The sequence below is a fragment of the Lates calcarifer genome, linkage group LG4 (assembly GCF_001640805.2).
Source record: "Lates calcarifer isolate ASB-BC8 linkage group LG4, TLL_Latcal_v3, whole genome shotgun sequence".
Taxonomy (NCBI): Eukaryota; Metazoa; Chordata; class Actinopteri; family Centropomidae; genus Lates; species Lates calcarifer.
In genome coordinates, this window is record NC_066836.1 from 5321570 (window position 1) to 5340684 (window position 19115).

Here is a 19115-nt window from a genome sequence, read left to right on the forward strand (position 1 = left end):
CATGCAGGTCAGATTTTTTTTACTTCTAACTGAGAATGACATAATTGCACTTTGTGAACTTCAACACTTATCCTTGCACAAGTCCTTTGCACTGTTTTGTAAAGTAAACATATATAGTTTACACTTGGATGCTTTTCATTGTGCTACACTGAACAATACCAGTGCACCTGGGTTCCCTTTGACATTTAGTTTCAGAGGAAGTAATGACTGGTCCTCTCTTCACATTATATACTGAGTGATTGTTTCAGGGGTCTTTTTCACAAAAGGCACTTCAGAGATAATGGAAGTTTCTCCATAATGTCACAAAGCCTTCTTTTTCTTTGTAAAAGAATGTCTTTTGCTGAATTAATTCCTCATCTTCCAGAGTTTCTCCTCTTGTTGAACAGGTTACACCCTGTTTTAAAGAACTAGTACAAACAAAGGAAATTTGATCTGTATTGTCTAAGGAGAGAGTTTAGAGCCACACAAAGGACTACAGACCGTTTCAGTAGTTTTTCAGCCTTTACAGATGAAAAACACAGAGAGAAATACCATCTCCTCACCAATATTGGTGAGTTAAAAGTCAAATTTAGCTGTATTGCATGTTGGTATAGTGTGCTTAAAAATTCCACTGCAAATTCATCTCCCTCTCACGCATTAAACGTTTGTCTCATCTCAAAAACATACAAAATTCCCAGGATACAAACCTAACTTTACTTACTGGAACATGGAGGATGGAAACAGATAGGAATGTCCGATTTGATGTATCACACCTTGGCTTTCACCAGCATAGCATTTGGCATAATAATACCCAACAATCCAGTTTCGGTCACACACCATATCTGTGTTATCAGCAGGTAACATTGAACGGTAAATTACACTGTTCCTTTAATTAGACAGTAATGGTTCATGATCTAGTTTGTCTTACAATAAACTAATTATCATAATGTTACATATCATAATCCTAATGTTACTTTATAATGTTACCAGTGCTGTTTGAGAGAAAGATGTGATTTTACACACTTAACAACTAAACCTTCTCACGTAACCAGTTTAATCTTTGTTAGCACAGGCATAGTAAAACACAGCATACAATAATTTTATATTCTCTACCTCACTTTTAATTCTGTATTTTTTTATGATAAATGTTTAATCTGCTCTCAAAACTGAATTTTTATTTCCTTTATTGAATCTTCCTAATTGTGACTATGTAGTGTGTAAGTATAATACTGATCCCCTGTGCTCTAAAAGAGGAAGAAGTTATAATTGTGGTCAGCTTCTTATGTAGCTGTAACAGTTAGAGAAGGACTTGAAGTAAAGTGTTTCATGAGTTTATATGAGAGTAGATAAAAAATTCAGATCAACCAAACGATCATAGATTATATTTTAGTTATTTATTTTGTTGTAAATGTTAGTTAATGATTTAAATAAATAAATAGATATCTGTTCATGTATAAAGTGGATGAACGATTGAATAGGCCCATGTTCAGTAATCCAGACTCTAAAATAAACTCTTGAGTACATTCTTCTTGGTAAACCACAAACTTTATTTGCCCTCTAGTATGATGTGGCTTTTTTCAAGAAACTGCTTAGGTGACACAAACATAAAGGAATTGCGCACCTGCAGGGCAGGTAGTCGGTCAGGTGAATTCTCACAAAGCCACACCCTCCTCAGGATGCTGCAAAAACCCCTCCCCCCTCTTCTGCATCACCACCACCAGCATGAAGATTTAAAACGTTCTCGTGGGGATCAGACACACTCAGAGGAGCAGAAACCGCTGAACAAAGAACATTCTCTCAACTCAACTGATTTGACTTTCACAGCTTAGGTAAGTCTCTCAAAACTTGATTGAACCACATTTTTTATTATTAGGATTTTCCTGAATACTTATTTTTAATTGTTATTTTCATTATTATTTATAGGGTTTAATTAGGTTAATTTTAAGAATTCAAATAAGAGTAATGAGATTATTTGAAGTTATTTCAAGTGGAAGAAGTGGAAAGTTATTTACTTTTGCATTGTAGAAACTAAGCTGAGTTAAGAGTATTCATTTTCCATATTATGTCTCAACCAGATCCTGAAATATATTTATATTATGTATTACATATTTTTGTGTATTGTTAATAAAAAAAAGGAAGAGGTTGTTTTGATTTTTAAGTTTTACCTTTGCCTCAAATGACTGGAAAAGAAGTGAAGATAGACCATTTCATTAGTTTTTACTCTAATCTCTCCGATATTATTATACATACAGTTTTGTAGTAAAGATTTTTTTCCTGTTACTGTAAACAATGAAGGTTTGAAGATGTGATTATGACAGTTATTTGAGTTGGTTTTCTTTCTTTCCTCCTTGTTGTCCTTGTACAGAAAAAATGAGATGTTATTTAACTGGTTTTAATATTTTGTCCTTGTCTCCCTGGTAGAGATGGAACGAGGATTGATCCTGTTGGTCGCTGCTTTTATGGTTTTTGTGGCACCTGGTGTCCGAGGAACGGCTCATTTGTCATTTGCCAACAATACAGAGGTTGGTTTTCATTTCATTCACTCAGTATACAACATCACAGTATCATTTTGACCTTTGTACTTTAAACACAGTTTACAATTCACTACAAGTTTTAGAATTAAAAATAGAATTACAATTTGCCTTTGTTTGTGGAAATTTCCAAATGCATCTGTTTGTGAAAACTTAACAATACAAGTGTTCATGTTAGGGTATATGATATTGATGATTTTTAGTTTATATAGTCTAAACAATATATGGATCGTTTGTGTTTGGAATTGAGAAATGTAGTTTGTTGTATTGCAGTCAAAGAATATCCAATACTGCCCTTCCACAAAGTTAGGGAACTAAACTGGGCTAAATTTAAGTGACGGAGGATAAGTTATGTTAAGTTTTAAACCCTGGTATGAGTCAAAATCCAGAAAGGGCTTGGTCCTACATTTCCCATAATCACAGCAGTATTTTTCTTTAGCTGACATTATTAGGTTTTTTATTTCCTTTAGGACCAGACATGTTCATTTCACTGCTCTGGACAACATGGTGCAGAACATGACAGATTTTAGATCTGTAGGCAAATCATTCCATTGGAAACATAATATATTTTATATATATACTGTATATATATTTCTATTAAGATAAGATAATCCTTTTAGTCCCGCAATGGCGAAATTTTAATTTATCATTGTCTGGCAGAGTAGATTTTTTAGCTCAGTGGGAGTAATAAATGTAAATTACTGAAGCTGTTATATGTCCACTTTGTGACTTGTACTGTATGTGTTACTGAGTGTGTGTGTTTGTGTGTCTACCAGGTGAACATCACTCGGACAGGCTGCAGAGTCAGTAAACTGTGTTTGGAGACACCAAATAACTGTGATCCTGCAGGAAACGGCACCTGTCTGTTTGGGTCTCTTGTTGCCAGCCCCCCAGTGGCTCCCAATGGCGTTAACCTGTCCGTCGAACTCAGAGGAAACTCAATGGGTTATGTCGCACTGGGACTTACCGTGAATGCATCTGAGGTAAAGCACACTAAAATTAGTGTAATGTTTGTTATGTTGGGTTAAGTTGGGATATGCGGATATGCTACATAGAGGAGAGGCCAAACTTCTTCCTCTTCCCCAAATCCAACAGTCCAGATTCACAGAGATCAAATATAATGCCATGTCTGTGCAGCCATTATCTTGTGAAGTCAAACACTTCTGCCAGGAAGTTGCCCTCACAGTGTCAATAAAATGTTTGAGGGTTTACAGGTTAATGGACACCTGGCAAATATTGTTCCAGGTTAATGATAACTGTATCCACACAGCATTCATTTTTGTTATACAACACTGATGTTATACAACATCAATGTTCCCAGCAAAGGCAAATTGACCTGGTTTTTTATTTCTACTTTTATATTGCTCTCACTCAATAGTGACCCATGACTACATGAATGCAAACATGATACAAACACATGAGAAGTTATTTATGGAGTTGTAAGGACTGTCTCTAATAGCCCAACTGTCTCAATACGGAGAGCTGCAATACACCAACTGTGTTCTTCAAATTCTGCGTTATTCAGAAGAGCCTTTCATGTCCATTGTGTTGAGTATTTTGTGTAGAAATAGGATACCAAATGCAATACGAATTAACAGTGATTAAAAAGCCATAACAAACCTCAAACTGCCATCACTCTGCTCTGAGATTTCTGTTGGTATTAGCATCCTACCTTGCAAGGCTAAAGAGTTAGCATTAATAAATCACCAGGTAAAAAGGGCGATAACTGACTTTCAAGATAAAGTTTTACATTAGAGGTACTTTATAATGACCTCCAAGTGTCTATGTTTACCTTTGACACTGACCCAGTTAACTGTAATGCTAGCAGCAGCTTTCTCAGAAAACATGATTTACCCCAGGATTTGGTTTTCACCATACTTCACATTCCTCCTATCAAATCAAATGTCTCAGCCAAAATGTGGTATAAAATGAAACTTATTGTGCAATGGAAAAGAATGTCAAGATCTTATGCAAGACCTTGTTGTGAACAAAGAACAGAGAGAAAGTACCTGCAAACAAGGAAGTACAAGTTTAAAAAAAAAAAGAGAGAGAAAAAAAAAAGCACTATGGCACCAAAAAGATTTGTCATCACGGGTGAACACCCAAAACCAGGAGGGCTGGAAACTTGAACAACTTTGAGGAAGAAATTAAATTTTTTACCTGTTTCTTTCTTCAGGGTGGCACCATGCTGTTTGTCTGTGCTCAGAACAGCTCAAACAATGGTTCATTTTTCTTCCGCACAATGATGAGGAACAACACGGATGATATGCTCACTCCAACAGAAACGGTGAGGTCTCAACTTCAGTGACACACTGAGGGATAAACAAATGTATTTAATTTATCCCACAGAAAGAAAGAAAACCACTTGTTTATATGAACTAGAACTAGAGGTTTAACACAAACACTCTTTAATTTACTGTCACCTTGCCTTTTCAGAGAGTGACAGAAATCCGAGGCTCAGTGAAGGACAACGTGATCCAGTGTGAGTTTGTTGTCCCAGGTGTGAACGCCACCAGCACAAGGAGCAGCGATGCTACCACCTTCGACGTCCTCCTGGGGACTGGTACTTTTAATGGAAGTAAGTGGGAAAATTTGGCACCATATTACTGGTATAAATGCCAAAATAATTACTGTTTTCATCTTAGCCATAAATAACAATTAACCAATAATATCAGTGCTGATTTTTAAACTTAGCCAACCTTTCTTCTTCAGAGATGTGCAATTCACTGGTTCCTCTTTAAAACTGATTCACATTATATTTCAGATATAAATTAAATGCTCCAATTTTGTTCATTTTCTTTGTCATACCTCAACTTCCCAGTATTCTAACCCCTGTTTAATTTTCTTTAGATTCTCTCGGTCCCTTCAATGTCTCCCTGAACAGCGGTGCTCTGAACATCGCCGACCCGACGAGCAACACAGCAGGAACCACAGCAGCACCCACAATGACCAGCAGCAGTACAACAGCAGGCACCTGTGTTCTCCACCCTCATGGTAAACAACGCACCGCCATTTCATATCCAAGGTCCTAATTCAACACATCTGCAGTCAGCCTACATCTTAATGGACTGACCTACTGTATAACAAAACATTTAGTACAGTAATTTTACATGCAAACAATCTGATCATTAAGAAAAAAGCTAAAATCAGATCAATCAGTTGTCAAAGAGTAGAGAGAAGTGATTTTCACCAACAAACATTTTCTGATAAATGTCTCATCTCTTTCCCTGCCAGCTTTGCTTGTCCTGCTGAGTGTCCTCACACTGTCCGTCATGCAGAAAGCCTGAAAGAGTCCAGAGGAAAAGTTGTGTTCTGAATGATACAATGAAGACATGTGCCCTGGAGTTATGCACAGAGGACAACTGAGTGTCATTAAATTATGTGTAAATTGTATTTTACTGAAGTTATTTAGACATATTTAAAGTGTCTTTTGCACTATATTTGTACTATGAGCTGAAGTTTCAGCTAAAAATGACTGGTATTCAGAAGGGATTTGCAAACACTTTGTGTGGTTTTAGCGACCAAATAATTGTTATATTATATATCTCCAGATTAAGTATTGTAATTCTATTTTTGTATCCACTTAAACCATTCACATATATGGCACCACAAGCAGCGTCTGCAAATTCAGTTTACAGGCTTGGCTCTAACGAGTTTTAGCTGTTTTTCCAGAAGATCTTGGCAGTAAATGAGTAAAAAGTCAACATCAAAGGGAACTCAAGCCAAGCTAATGTTTTCATGTGAATGTACTGTGACTGTAAAACATTTGTTGAAGGGCCAAGTGACAAGCTCACCTAACCCTGAAATGATAATAAAGCCGAAACTATGAATTACTCCTGTTTATGGCATCCCATCATTGACTCATTTACCTGGCATGGTACCTGTGAGGACCTGTTGTGTTACAGATGTAATTGGAAGGAAACTTAATAAAACTTAAAATTCTTTTTTTTTTCAGTTGATTTTTGTTTTGAGAGATTTGGGATTTGAAAGGATTCAGAATCGACAAAATGCTTTCAAACCCCATCTCTAGTGAGACAGCAGTGCGGTTTACTTTTAAATTTTAAAGCACTCCACGCCCCAAACACCTGTTCTTGTTCTATGTAACTTTGGTGAGCAGGTGTGATCTCCTGCTGAGTGAGTGATAGCAACTTCAACTGCTGGAATAAGGCCCAGCAAGTTCAGGAGTACTGCCAAACTGTAGATCAGTTTAAAAAACTAGAGATCTCCAGCAAAGCAACATTGAAAATATGGGTTTGTTACAGAGACAAACAAACAGGATTAATTACCACTCATGGCTGCCCAGCAAAAGTTAAAAAACTTTGTTGCTTTAACTACAAAACCTGCATTTTTTTTTCAGAATCATCAATGTAGCTTGTGAAAAAACAAACAAGGGCTCATTTAATTTTAATATTTTATTGCAATTTATTCCTTTACAGTTAAACTGAAACTGAATAGTATAAAAAACTGACATTAACATACAGACACACAAGGTCAAACAAACTCACTGATGAGGAAAAACAAACACATTGAACCTAAAAACGATATTTTGTAGCTGATTTTCCGTCCTCGCGTTAAGACATGTCCGTCGAGCTGTCGTCTCTGAGAACATTAACAGTCCGTGTTTCTGCCTTCTCCCGAAGACACATAACAACGCAGTAAAAACACAAACTGAAACCTACAGCTAATTATTCCTGTTACAGTGATACTGGACAACTGGCCAAAGTAACAGACAAAAAGAAAAATATAATTGGGCTTTAGGGACAGTGGGACAACAGCGTGTGTACACCATGCTTGTGTGTGTGCGTGTGTGCACGTTTGCTTTTTGTATCTACAATATGAGTGTTAAAACAGAGTCCAAGTTCCTACTGGAAGCTGTGTGCACGCCGCATGCGTCGGTGTGGTCTGAGCCTACGAGTCCTCTTCACCGTTGACGCTGTCAGCATCGTCGTCACCTTCCACGTGCTCTCCTTCCTCCTCCTCCTCTTCGTCATCCTCCCTCTCTTGACTCTTCACCTGCACAAGTTGACAAAACAGTTTTAAAATGAAAAACTCAGTGGAACAACAGCATCAGGTTCATTGTGGGCTTTAATAACATGACTACAGTATGTTAAATTAATGTTATTTGTGATACTTGACGCTGCCAATATTTGCGATTTGTGTGTAAACGGTTCCTTCTATGAAAAGTGGCCCTGGATAAAGGAGTCTCACCTCTTCTTCTTCCAGCAGGTCTCCCTCCTCTTCCTCATCGTCCTCATCCGAGTCGTTCAGCTCCTGGCTCTCGCCCCCCCTCTTGATCCCGTCGTCCTTCTTGTTGCTTGGGTGTGGTGGTGAAGTCACCTCGCCTGGCTCCGTTTTTAAGCTCTTAGCTTCTGCCGAACACGGAGCAGTTTTAAAACATGACCGCATGTCTGAGGTCTCTCTGTAGTTCTGTGAGATTTTTGCCTTACAGATAATAAATCCAGCAGGGATCAGACTCTACCCATACCTGACTTCTTGCTGTGGTCCTTCTCCATGCGTTCCAGGCTCTCGAGCAGGTCGTCCACTTTGCTCTTTATTTGGGTCAACTCTCGCTTGATGGTCTGCAGCTCATCCACTTTCACTACAGGGAAACAGGAAGGAGAATGACTGCTACAATGGTTTGTTTGTGTCCAGGCCTGCATTTTTTATCAAAGTCAAACATGGATGTAACTAACCTTTGCTCATAAAAATTCCTAAAAACAAGTGATCGATAAAGCTTCAGATAATCTATCTATGTTACAGGAGGCCATGGGAGACACTCACTCGTTCTGGACGAAGAGGTCCTCTGGCTGCTCTTGGAGGAAGAGGAGAAGCTGCTCTTGGTTCGCCGGCTGCTCCCTCCGCTGAGGCTGACCCGCGGGCGCTTGGACGGGATCACGGCCCGCGACAAGGGAGGAGGGGGAGCGGGGACACGGGATGGGTACGAATACATTCTGGTATGAGAGCAACAGAAAGGTCAGCTACTCTGACACAATGAAAATACAGAAAGAATGACTGCTGTTGAAATAATGTGGTCAAGGTGGACAGGATGGAGGAAGTTCAGAAAATAAAGGAAACAGTAACTGATGAGTAACAGACAAGGAAATTTGTCTTTCTGACTTGCACAACATTTTACTCACCTGTCGTAATAATCTCTTTGAAAGTCATAGTCAAGGTCAAATGAGGAACTGCTGTTCAGGAAGAAAAAAAAAAAAAAAAAAGAGGTGAGAGGAAACATGATAGGGGACATAATGTTTCTGTGTTCTGTACAAAGTCTCTTGTCTCATGTCAGGTGACCTTTCCAGGGCTTTACTATTACAATAATGTAATTTTGGTTGTGTTATTTTATCTGCAGTGTAACAGCAGTGATAGCCTGTAGTAATCACTGTGACTGACCTGTACATGTCTCCAGCTGAGCGTTTGGTGGTTTTTGACCTGTGTGGTTTGGGCTCTCCAGCCAGGTTGATGTCTGAGGGGAAAAACAGACCACAGATCATTAAGTGAGCGTTGCCAAGGACCACAGATCCAGTCCCTTCATTGGCGGTTTACCCCGCAGTCGCAGTGGAACATCTTGTTCCCAGCAGATCTCAAAAACATGTCTGATCCATCATCTAGTTGTAGTTACTGAGGTTTTTCCAGAGCATTTGTACACTGTGTAGAATAACACTGTCACAGGACTTAACTCAAAACTGTTTTTACTTGTAAAATCCTTGTCCCCCCTCTCATTGCAGAAAGTTCAAAAACCAAGACCTTACCAAGCACTTGTCCGACAATCATCCTCCCATCCTCCCCGGTGACGGCAGCCCGGGCGTTCCTCTCGTTAGCGTACTGAACGAAGGCGTAGCCCTTGTGGACGGAGCATCCTACGATCTTGCCATATTTTGAGAAGATGGCCTCGACATCTGCCTTGGTGACCAGCAGGGTGTTGAGGTTGCCGATGAAGACCCGGGAGTTGAGGGAGCGTGGGTCGGTCTTGTTGGTGACGTTGCTGCTGGCCATCAGGCTGGAGGTGGTGGGTGAACGACTGGCAGGTAGAAACAGACACAGATACACACACAAATCCCAGATTTAGTGGCATGAATGAGTAACATTTACCCCTCTGAACTACTCCTGCTGTCGTTGAGTAAAGCTGTAGGGTCTGTGAATCGGGACAACAGCGTACATGATCAGCACGGTTTCCTGGGAAATTAAGAGGGTTAAATCAAAAACAAACTACTACCTTGTAGCACTACCAAGAGGTATATAACTTTCCCTTATTTTCATGCTTTGAAATTCTCATCAGCCTTTCTTTAGTTGATATTCATAAGCATCAAGTGTGGCCATATAATTTCCTTCCAGTATGAAAATAATCCCCATTCATGTAAAAAAGTAAAACTTTTAACTACAACTGCCTAAGCTGCCATCAAAAGATGTTAAAAAATAAGAAATCAAATGATTCTTCAATTCAATTACTTTGCAGATTTACTTAAATATATATAATATCAGAGGCTTGCAATAAACTCAAACATACACCAGTACAACAGTATACTGTATGCATGATTGTAGAACTGGCAACAAGATTTAGCTCATTTGTTAATCATACATTAGTCAATAACAAAAGAGACACATTACTTCCTTCACTCAGAACTAAATGTAACAGTTGCAGCTGACCCTTTCAGTCAGAAAGTCGCCACCTGTTCATTTGCTTAGCGATTCCAGTAGATGAGATGTGGTGCTGCTGTTATCAGGTGACTTTTTCAAGTTTATTTTACGACACGTGAAATTTAGTATCACTCTGTAAACATACTGAGCTGAAAGGAGGTTAAATATTAGCCTGATCAAAAAGTATCTGAACAATCAGGAACCTCATACTGCTAGACACTGCATTCAGAGTTAAATGAGCTCCGGTTTAGCTTCACGTTGTGAAGTGATGGAATCCTTATATTACCGATATATCAATACACACACAACTAAAACAAATGTACTTCTGAGCTACATTTCAACACACACACACACACACAAACTTTCAAGGCAAACGATTCATTTTCAAAAGATTCAAGGCTGTTTCACTTTCAAGAAGTTTCACACACAGTGGGGCATGTTTTTAGTCTAAATTGGCACCATGCCTTTGTGACGACAGTAAGCCACATAGTTAAAGTCACGGAAACCACTGTTAAATTCCACCTGACTGGCAGAGAAGGGAGCGGCAACCACTTTTGCTTTGACAGTGTATTACAAGGGCGTATGTTTGGACTAATGACAAATGTAAAAATTATATTTGTAATCTTTTTCTAAGCAGTGATGTAGGCCTCCTGCTTAGAGTGGAATGAGTTTGGGGCTTAGAAGTGGGCGACACAAAAAAAAAAATTGCTGAATTTTTATCTCAATATTAATTACCTGAAATTTTGGGTAAGTCTATTGGTGCTTTCATACAGAATTAAAGTAGGGGATGGGTGGTTTTGTTTCTGGGGATTAGGTTGGAAAATATGATAGTGAGGCCAACAAAAACAAATGTTTTCCAGAGGTAAAGATGACGTCTTTCTAATGTTATTTTGTCTGACCAACAGTCCAAAACCCAAAGATTCTCAGGTTACTGTGACATCTGCCAAAGAAAATTATAAAGTCTTCAAATATAAGAAGCAGGAACCTGCACATTCTTCGGCATTTTTCCTGATTAATTTTCTGTCAATCGTGCAACTCAATATTCTCTGTTTCCAACAGAAAAAAAAATTATTTTCACTGGGAACTTTCAGGCTGAAAATATGGACTCTTGTAGTTCTGTGCAGCTGACCAGTCCTACTCTCAGTATCCAAATAACAGGGCATGTTAATATTACTCTAACAGACCCAAGGGAGGATGTGAGTTCTCAGAGAAGCCCAGAGCCTTGTGTGGTTTTGGAAATGGGAAGGGAACCCTTGTACAGGAAAACATGAAAACAGCAGTGGCATCAACAGTTACCCCCCGGCTGACAGGGGGCTGAACATTCATCACTCACTCCATAGCGTCTGTGTGCAGGGCTGTCGTCTGTCTGATGTTTGACACTGTGGGCTGGGTTCAGTTTGGTTGGGCTGGTGTCTCGACCTTCACCTTCGCCCCTCGCGATTTTTACTGAGGCGACAGAAAACACACCTCAGTCAAGCTGAGCAGGGTTATATTTTGTACCAAGTCTTACCTGGTTGGAGTGTATGTGGGAGTGCAGGAGTCAGTGACAAGAGGTCAAAAACAAGAGATGTGTGTCTCCAAGAAAATCCCAGGACAACTAGCCACTTTGAGACTACAACCTGAGCCAAATGCCTGTTTAGATGCAATGTCTGATGCTGTTAAAAACTAAGCTGAGTAAAGTGACAGAATACAGGAGAGATCCACATTTGAGAGAAACAAATCTATACCTGGGACTAAACACAAAAGAAATAAAACCATTAACATTCATATCAATAAAAGAGTAGGCCCTAATTGGTCCTCATATGTTTTTGTTTGTGCAGCTCTTGTGAAACATGGATGTAGGAGCTCAGAGAGGAGTGTGTGCAGCCTTTTGTGAGAGTAATTCTAGCTGAACCACAAATCTGGGTGTGTAAATAACTCAAGATCTCAAACGGACGCACTGTCTGAACTTATCAAGTACATTCTCATGTTTAGAGAAACAGAAAACAAATGTTTGTCAAGGTGTCAGATTTACCAATCAACTGCAGTGGCTGGACAGATGTTTAGAAGATTATTAAATTCCACAGGAAAATTTCTTGGAGGAGTTTTGCCGATCTGTACTTTAAAATCTAAATGTGGCCATCTGATTTTTTTGATAGCCCCCTAACATGTAAGAATATACTTTGGTGTAACATTATATTATATAGGTTAGGAATTATTGACTCATAATTTATAAATAAAAACTACATGTAGGATACACCAATAAGATAAATATGTCATCAGTAAGTTTTGATTGTTACTGGCATAATAATACTACAGTAAGACTTGAAGACTACATAAGAGGAAGGCCTACAATTATATAAATAAAACTGTCTTGTAAATAATTACTTAATGGAAACTAGACCCAGATAAGTGGTACAAAACTGATGAGTAGATAAATCAAAGTTTTTGCTATAATTTTCTCATGGATAGCAGTCATAATAAATATATTGTAATTATACTTCATAACTCCACAAAAGGCCTCATCCATGCACAGTATACTGTCACATTAGGTTCACTTGCAGTTCATAGACATATGTTTTCCAACAGCCCACAGCTACATAAAGGCTATAAATAATTTTACCATCTACAGCAGCCAGGGATAAATAATCCAGACCTTTGTGAATTAAATTTAGGATCCTTTACGGCCTTCTTGGGGCTTTATAGACTTTAAGACCTGCAGATACCCTGCTTCTGTTTGTGCAATCCTCCAGTGATGTGTTTCTGAATTTCTTAGTGTTTCCCCCGTAATGTAAACACTACTTTAATTCATTAACTTCAAATGAGGAGACTAAATGCTTAAGGGTGTACCTGCGGCCTAAGAGTGAATGTGAAAGCATGGGTTGATTTGGATACACATAAACAGCCATCATACTCTTTCAGATAGAGAAATGTTTAATTATTAAGATGTGTATGTTGTAACGTATTTGTAACAAAACTGAAGCCACTTTACAGTCCAAAGCTTCCAAAAACAGAAAAATCACTCTTCATCATGGGAGGAAAAAAAACACGGGAAAAATCTACTCCACATAAAAAACAAACTGACTGAGCAGAATGAGCCAGAAAAGCAAAGTCTGGGGATTATGAAAAATTACCTACACCATCCACAACACACCCGCCTGGACCCCGACAGCGCCACCACCAGGCTTAAGTGTGACACACTTGGCCTGCGCTAGCCTCGGGGACACAAAGCCGGCTGGCATGGCTAACGTTAGCCGACAATCAATTGAAAAGCATAAAAAAAATACACATCAATCAGACCAGTTCCTCCTCTGCTTGCAAAAACCAAAACCTGCAAAATTCTGACAAATGTGTAGTCGATAATTTGCAATCGATTATGGATCAGGATGAAGCTGCGACTATCAAACCAAAAGGATCCTGGTAGCTAGTTGGCTAGCTAGTGGGCTGGCAAAAACAAATCAGTCCCATCAATCAAAAGTCTTCACAATAAATGCTACAAAAATAAAGCTAAAAAAGGGGAGATAAAACTGCAGCTAAGATGCATCCAAAGCGTCGTGTTTTCTAAAAACCACAAGCAGCGTTCGTGTGTTTGAGGGGGACGAGCGTCTCCGAGTTAGCTAAGCTAGCTACCTCGCTAGCCAGCACATTACGATCTGTCCACTCGCAAAATAGCGGAAAAAACATCGTTGAAAAAAATCCAAAAAGAAAAGAAAAAGGAAGGAAAAATGAAAAATGTCTGGGAACAAAATACTCACCACGACCTTTACGAGTAAAATGCCTTGCTTTCGGTAAAATCTGTCAAATCGTTACTTAGGTCGTCCTTTCGGAGCACCAGCGGTTCGCCCCCCTGAACAGCGAGCTAGCTTTCTTCTAGCCACCGAGCTAACGCAGTGCTAACTGGCAATGGCGCAGTAGTGGACAGAGGTGCTGGATTTGTGTCGCAGAGCAGTCCGTGGGAGCGGCGTCGGTCAACCGAGGTATGTCATAAATGGAACACTGCTAACACCGGTGTGACCTGTTAATTAAAACGCACCCACCTGCTGTCTTTGAAAATCAGTCTGTCCTGCCTCCAATATCTCTAAAGATTTAGGCTTTCATTTGTTTTAGCTTTGTTTTTAAGTTAGTGCTGGAAAGTAACTAAGTACATCTACTCAAGCACTGCTCGTAAGTACATTTTTAAGGTACTTGTACTTTACTTGAATATTTTATTTTCATGCCATCTTATACTTCTACTCCACAACAAATGAGAGGGAAATATTGCACTTTTTACTCCACTACATTTATTTCACAGCTTTAGTTATTGTACAAATTAAGAATTTTATATACAAAACATAGGAAGAGCTTCTAAAATATGATGCTTTGTTATAGATTAAACTACGCAACAGTATGTAGAAGTAAAACTGCAACAATTATTGGATTCAAGGATTTGTAAATTGACTATATTGACGGTCATTTGAGTAATTTTCAGGCAAAAATGCCAAACATTTCATGGCTCCACTTCCTCAAGTTTGAGGATTCACTGGTTTTCCTTTTAATTATTTTAAGACTCATAGTTAATTAATAATTCATTTTTAAATTGTAATCATTTTGACACTTAGTATTTAATAGTTTTAGTTCTATTGGCAAGAAAAAAAAAATCAGTAATAAAAGTGATGAGCCCTTTTTTAACAGCTGACATACCTTGCTACTAATTGGCAATCAAACAAATATGAGTCACCTGTGTGGCTTGTGCTTAATTGTAACTTCATAGGTTTTTTTGTTGTTGCTGTTGTTCTTTGTGTGTGTGTGTGTGTGTGTGTGAGAGAGAGAGAGGCGTATGCACTAATTTCTCCACCACCTATACAACCTGACTTTATAGAAGCTGTGTGAATATTTAAGAAAGTAAATGGACATACCAGAAATAAACCAGGAAACTGGATTATAAAAAAGCAACAAAATCCTGCACACACAGATTAGTAACTCATTGAATTACTAATCTGTTTAACTTCAAAAGCATGTGATCCTCAATACCTGTCCTGTACCTATCTGAATATTGTCCTTTGAGCAGAGTGAGCATAAAGTAGAAGACTACTGCGGTATTATCACATTCAGCCTGGAGAGGGCAGTGTTGTTATAAAAATAAATAAACTCTGACACTGGGATTAATGCAAAACAGTAAAATATGGCTGAGGTTAACATGTTAACATGTGCACTATGCATGCACCTGTGTGCCTTTGTCCTCTCCAGCCTCCATGAGCTTTAGTCAAGGGTTGACCAGTTGTACATGGATATGTAAAAGCCTAATATAAGTGTGTTAGAGAAATATGTGTGGGTTTGGCTGCAGGTGAACTGAATCCCCACAGAGGCTCTTAAACTGGAGTTTCCAAAGACAAAAGTCTGTTGAAAGTTCTCTTAAATGTAATTCCAGTGTGGTTGTCTCATGGTAAACATCTCTTGTTTTTGAAAAGTGATCCACAGAAGTGGGAAACTTACTCTACATCTAATGTACAGGTACAGGACATTTTGCCTTGGCATAGGGGGAAAAGCACAGGTGTAACCAAGCAATGGAAATGAACCTGCATTCAACCAGTTGTTATCTATGTTGTTAATACACCTGTGCATTTGCTGTTATGACAGTTAGTGGTTCTCAGTCTTCTTGACTTGTGACCTGTTCAAATGTAGACATATGGGCTCATGACCCCTTGTTACAGGTTGTATATCTCTTTGAGTTTAGCAAAGAATGGTGTTCCCCTCTCAGACTGTTTCATTTAACTGGTTCTTAGAAGCCTGATGAAGTAAAACTATTCAAAAGGGCTGCAGCAACAACAATCTATTCATCTATCTGCCTCTTGTGTTCTTGATTAATCGTTAAAAAAATGTCTAAAAAGCTTCAAAATCTTCAAAATGCTTGTTTTGCATAACCAACAGTCCAAAACCCAAAGACATTCAGTTGGATTAGACAAAGAAAACCAGCAAATCCTTTGATTTAAGAAGCTGGAACCAGCAAATGTCAGAAACAATTAATTCTACTATTAAGTATTTCACACACAAAAAAGCAAAGATTACAAAAACAGAACAGAAATGTATTATTTGTCTTGTTCTCTATCTTTTAAATATCGTCACGACCTCTCAGCTTTACATTGCTGTGGCTGGGAGCCGCTGTGTTATGATGAAGTCAGAATGTCTGCAAATTTATATCAGACAAAGCCTTCACTTAAAAAACCAAAAGAAAAGCTTTATGTTAAAAACAATGGACGGAGCACATGTATGTAATCACCATTTTCCTCTCATTTGCATAATTGTTTCCAGTGACATGTTTGGAGTTGTATTTATTTGAGTTTTATCTCTCACTCTATCAAAGGTCTTTTTTTTACTGCGGACGTTTCAACATGTCACAGTAGGAAAATCACAGGTGTAACTAATTAAATTAATGACGGCTGAACTACTTTTAGCCGCTTCACTTTCAGGGTCCTGGTTTTGTTCATGCTGCCTCATTGTCACACTGTCAGGTCTTACAGGGACACTTGAACAGAGCCATTGTTAATGTTATTAGTAACAACTGTGCTGTTCCTGCTATGACACGTCAAAATGTCTGTGGCGAAAAAAGCCTTTTAATATTTCTGAATGACTTTACTGCACCTGGGGAGGGAGAGAGATGGAAAGAGACAGGATGGCAACTAAGAGAGAACAATACCAGCTGTTCTCTGTATCTAGTTAGGAGATGAAACCCTCTACAATGTCCCAATTTTTCACGGAGAATATGTTCTTTTGTGAATTGTTTTCGCTCATCTGGTTTTGTTTTGAGCACCGTCCCAGAGGACTTGTTTACAGCTCTTTGCATCATCTCGGGAATCAGAAATATAACTCCGACTCTCAGTTTAACTGTGTAATCAGATGCACAGATGAAAGGTTTCTCTGCCTGTTTGCCTCCTTTGTGTATTTCTGTCAATCTCAGCATGCCAGAGGTTTGACAAGCTGTCATACAGTATGTCCAAGTTTTGATGTGATTGGTGCAAATGTGGAAAGGACAGGGATTATGCTTCATGGATGTCATACTTTTTACCCCCTGTATAAATTGTATGGAGATTACAATTGCAAGGATACCCTAGAAAATATGGACGATACAGACCAAAAACCAGAAAATGGTCAGTTAAAGGTCAATACTGGGCACCACAAACACATTGAGTACTAAATTATAGGGATACCACTGGAAATAAAAATATCATAAAACGAAAGAGAACCCGTGTGAACCCACTATTAAGTAATAAAGACATTGTCAGTTATTATATAGGAACATTATCAAACCATGAGGGAGAAGCAGCTACAAAACAGTTTATTATATACATATGGTGGACACATTTTGTTGTTGCAAACATGTAAAGCATTTGTAGGTTCGGTGTTTTGCTCAGGCACACTTTAACTTGTGGATAGGAAGGGACCAAAAAGCAACCACCAAACCTGTGATTAATGTCTTACTCACTCTTTGAACAAAGCGATGTGCACACGCCACAATATGACCTCTCTTTATTTCGGCATGACGACAGTAGGAAAATTAATGTGACAACATTAAAAGGTTTCAAGAAAGAGAAATAAATCACTGTACATCTGACACCGAAGATTAAGAACTTATTATGAGTTTCTTTAAAAAATTACAGTGATGACAGGGGGTCATGTAGATCAGAGTCACATTCATCATTGTGCTTCCCACTGTAGGATGAAATAGATAGAACAGAAATATATAGACACACAGTGGATCTTTAATAAAGTCACTGATACTATACCAATTTCCATAGTGAAACCACAGGAGATCAAAATACTAGAACATATGAACAGATCACTATTAACTCATCACTAAACATCAGCACATTAAAAATCCTTCTGGAATATTAATGGAAACTCTATAAGTGGTAAATTTAACATAACCATGGGGATACAGTCACTTTCTTGACACAGAAAAAAACTAAAGCAAGTTAATGAAACAATAATGTTGCAGCAAATGACCTTGATTAGGTAAAACTTTTCAGGTCTGAATGATAAATTTTGGAGGACAGAGGACCTATCATAGCAGTGGTTGATAAATCAAATTATATTATTCAGAGATTATATGGAGTAGACCTGGAACTTTTGGGGCCCTTGGGGGCCCGGAGCCCCTGGGCAGTTGGTAATTCAGCCTCAAACAGAAATATAAAGTAGCACAAAATGATAAAAAGTAAGAAAATCAAAACAGTATTTCAGTGCAGTACTTTAGAAAAAGTGCCCATTATTACACACTGCAGACTCACAATGAGTCCCGACAGGAATATTACATTACAGAGCACATAGGGTGGGTTCAGTAAAAGTGGGACATTTAATCATTGCCTTGTTTTTCCATTTGACTTAATGGAACTGATACATTTTTTTATCCTGAATTTTTTGTTACAACGCTGCTCATCACTCAACAATCATTTTTACCTGTGTGACATCATCATTGTGGGTGTGGTTAAAGGTAAAAGAGGGACAGGTTGGCATGTATTCAGAGAAAGTGGATGGGCAAATGAACTGGAAGCTAGAACATACGCATTTTAAGTAAATATATGTTGGACAGCCATCAGATGATAGATGTGAAATCTGAAATCTCACACCTGATCAAGGAATTCAAAGGAATTCAAACCATCATTGACTGGTATCTGCATGATTTGATGCTTTACACTGCTGCCACATGATTGGCTGATTGCATCATTGCACAAATAAGCAGGTGCACAGATGTTCCTAATAATGTGATGGCTGTGTATATGTAGAGCTCATATTTTCTGAGCTCTATCCATGTTACTAATATACATAGATGCAACATATTTATATCTCAGTGTCCCTCTTTAACACACCAGCTGTCCCACTAAACCTGGAAACACTGAATGAAGTTTGTTGGGTTCAAGAGTCTATAATTTTTGAACAAGATCAGTTTTATTCAATGTTATGCATGTTAAGAAGGTTTGTATGATTTTACAAAAACATAGTTTGTATGAGTGAATA

General features: G+C 38.5%; 3 protein-coding genes across 6 annotated transcripts in view; 2 read left to right on the top strand and 1 right to left on the bottom strand.

Annotated features, from left to right (window-relative positions):
• The first annotated feature begins 1684 nt into the window (after window positions 1-1684).
• Window positions 1685-6343, top strand: LOC108884285 (putative ferric-chelate reductase 1). Its single transcript, XM_018678104.2, has 7 exons — window positions 1685-1808; window positions 2401-2501; window positions 3287-3493; window positions 4687-4797; window positions 4947-5088; window positions 5361-5504; window positions 5745-6343. Exons 2-7 carry the CDS (start codon window positions 2403-2405, stop codon window positions 5795-5797), a joined length of 756 nt encoding a protein of 251 aa, XP_018533620.1. The 5' UTR covers window positions 1685-1808; window positions 2401-2402; the 3' UTR covers window positions 5798-6343.
• A 564-nt stretch (window positions 6344-6907) lies between these two features.
• On the bottom strand, window positions 6908-14033 carry LOC108884283 (heterogeneous nuclear ribonucleoprotein C). Of its 4 annotated transcripts, none has more exons than XM_018678101.2 (9): window positions 13883-14033; window positions 11482-11594; window positions 9263-9531; window positions 8904-8976; window positions 8648-8695; window positions 8292-8461; window positions 7996-8109; window positions 7719-7879; window positions 6908-7523 (listed from the first exon to the last, which is right to left on the bottom strand). In XM_018678101.2, exons 2-9 carry the CDS (start codon window positions 11484-11486, stop codon window positions 7419-7421), a joined length of 945 nt encoding a protein of 314 aa, XP_018533617.1. In that variant the 5' UTR covers window positions 11487-11594; window positions 13883-14033; the 3' UTR covers window positions 6908-7418. The 4 variants fall into 4 exon arrangements, with proteins under 4 accessions (XP_018533617.1, XP_018533615.1, XP_018533616.1 ...); XM_018678099.2 differs by having other exon boundaries at window positions 8648-8698; XM_018678100.2 differs by having other exon boundaries at window positions 7719-7876; window positions 8648-8698; window positions 13883-14032.
• Window positions 14011-19115, top strand: part of LOC108884281 (zinc finger protein GLIS1) — a 45674-nt gene continuing 40569 nt past the window's right edge. The window contains exon 1 of the mRNA XM_018678098.2: window positions 14011-14104. The gene's annotated coding sequence lies outside the window, so the exon portion shown is untranslated. The remainder of the gene's footprint in view (window positions 14105-19115) is intronic.

Coding starts and splice junctions, on each gene's coding strand:
- LOC108884283 (XM_018678099.2), bottom strand. Junction 8,977..9,262: donor GATTGTCGGACAAGTGCTTG/GTAAGGTCTTGG, acceptor TTTTCCCCTCAG/ACATCAACCTGGCTGGAGAG. Junction 8,110..8,291: donor GACCTCTTCGTCCAGAACGA/GTGAGTGTCTCC, acceptor GTTTCCCTGTAG/TGAAAGTGGATGAGCTGCAG.
- LOC108884285 (XM_018678104.2), top strand. CDS start 2,403: ATGGAACGAGGATTGATCCTGTTGGTCGCTGCTTTTATGGTTTTTGTG. Junction 3,494..4,686: donor TTACCGTGAATGCATCTGAG/GTAAAGCACACT, acceptor TTCTTTCTTCAG/GGTGGCACCATGCTGTTTGT. Junction 5,505..5,744: donor CTGTGTTCTCCACCCTCATG/GTAAACAACGCA, acceptor TTTCCCTGCCAG/CTTTGCTTGTCCTGCTGAGT.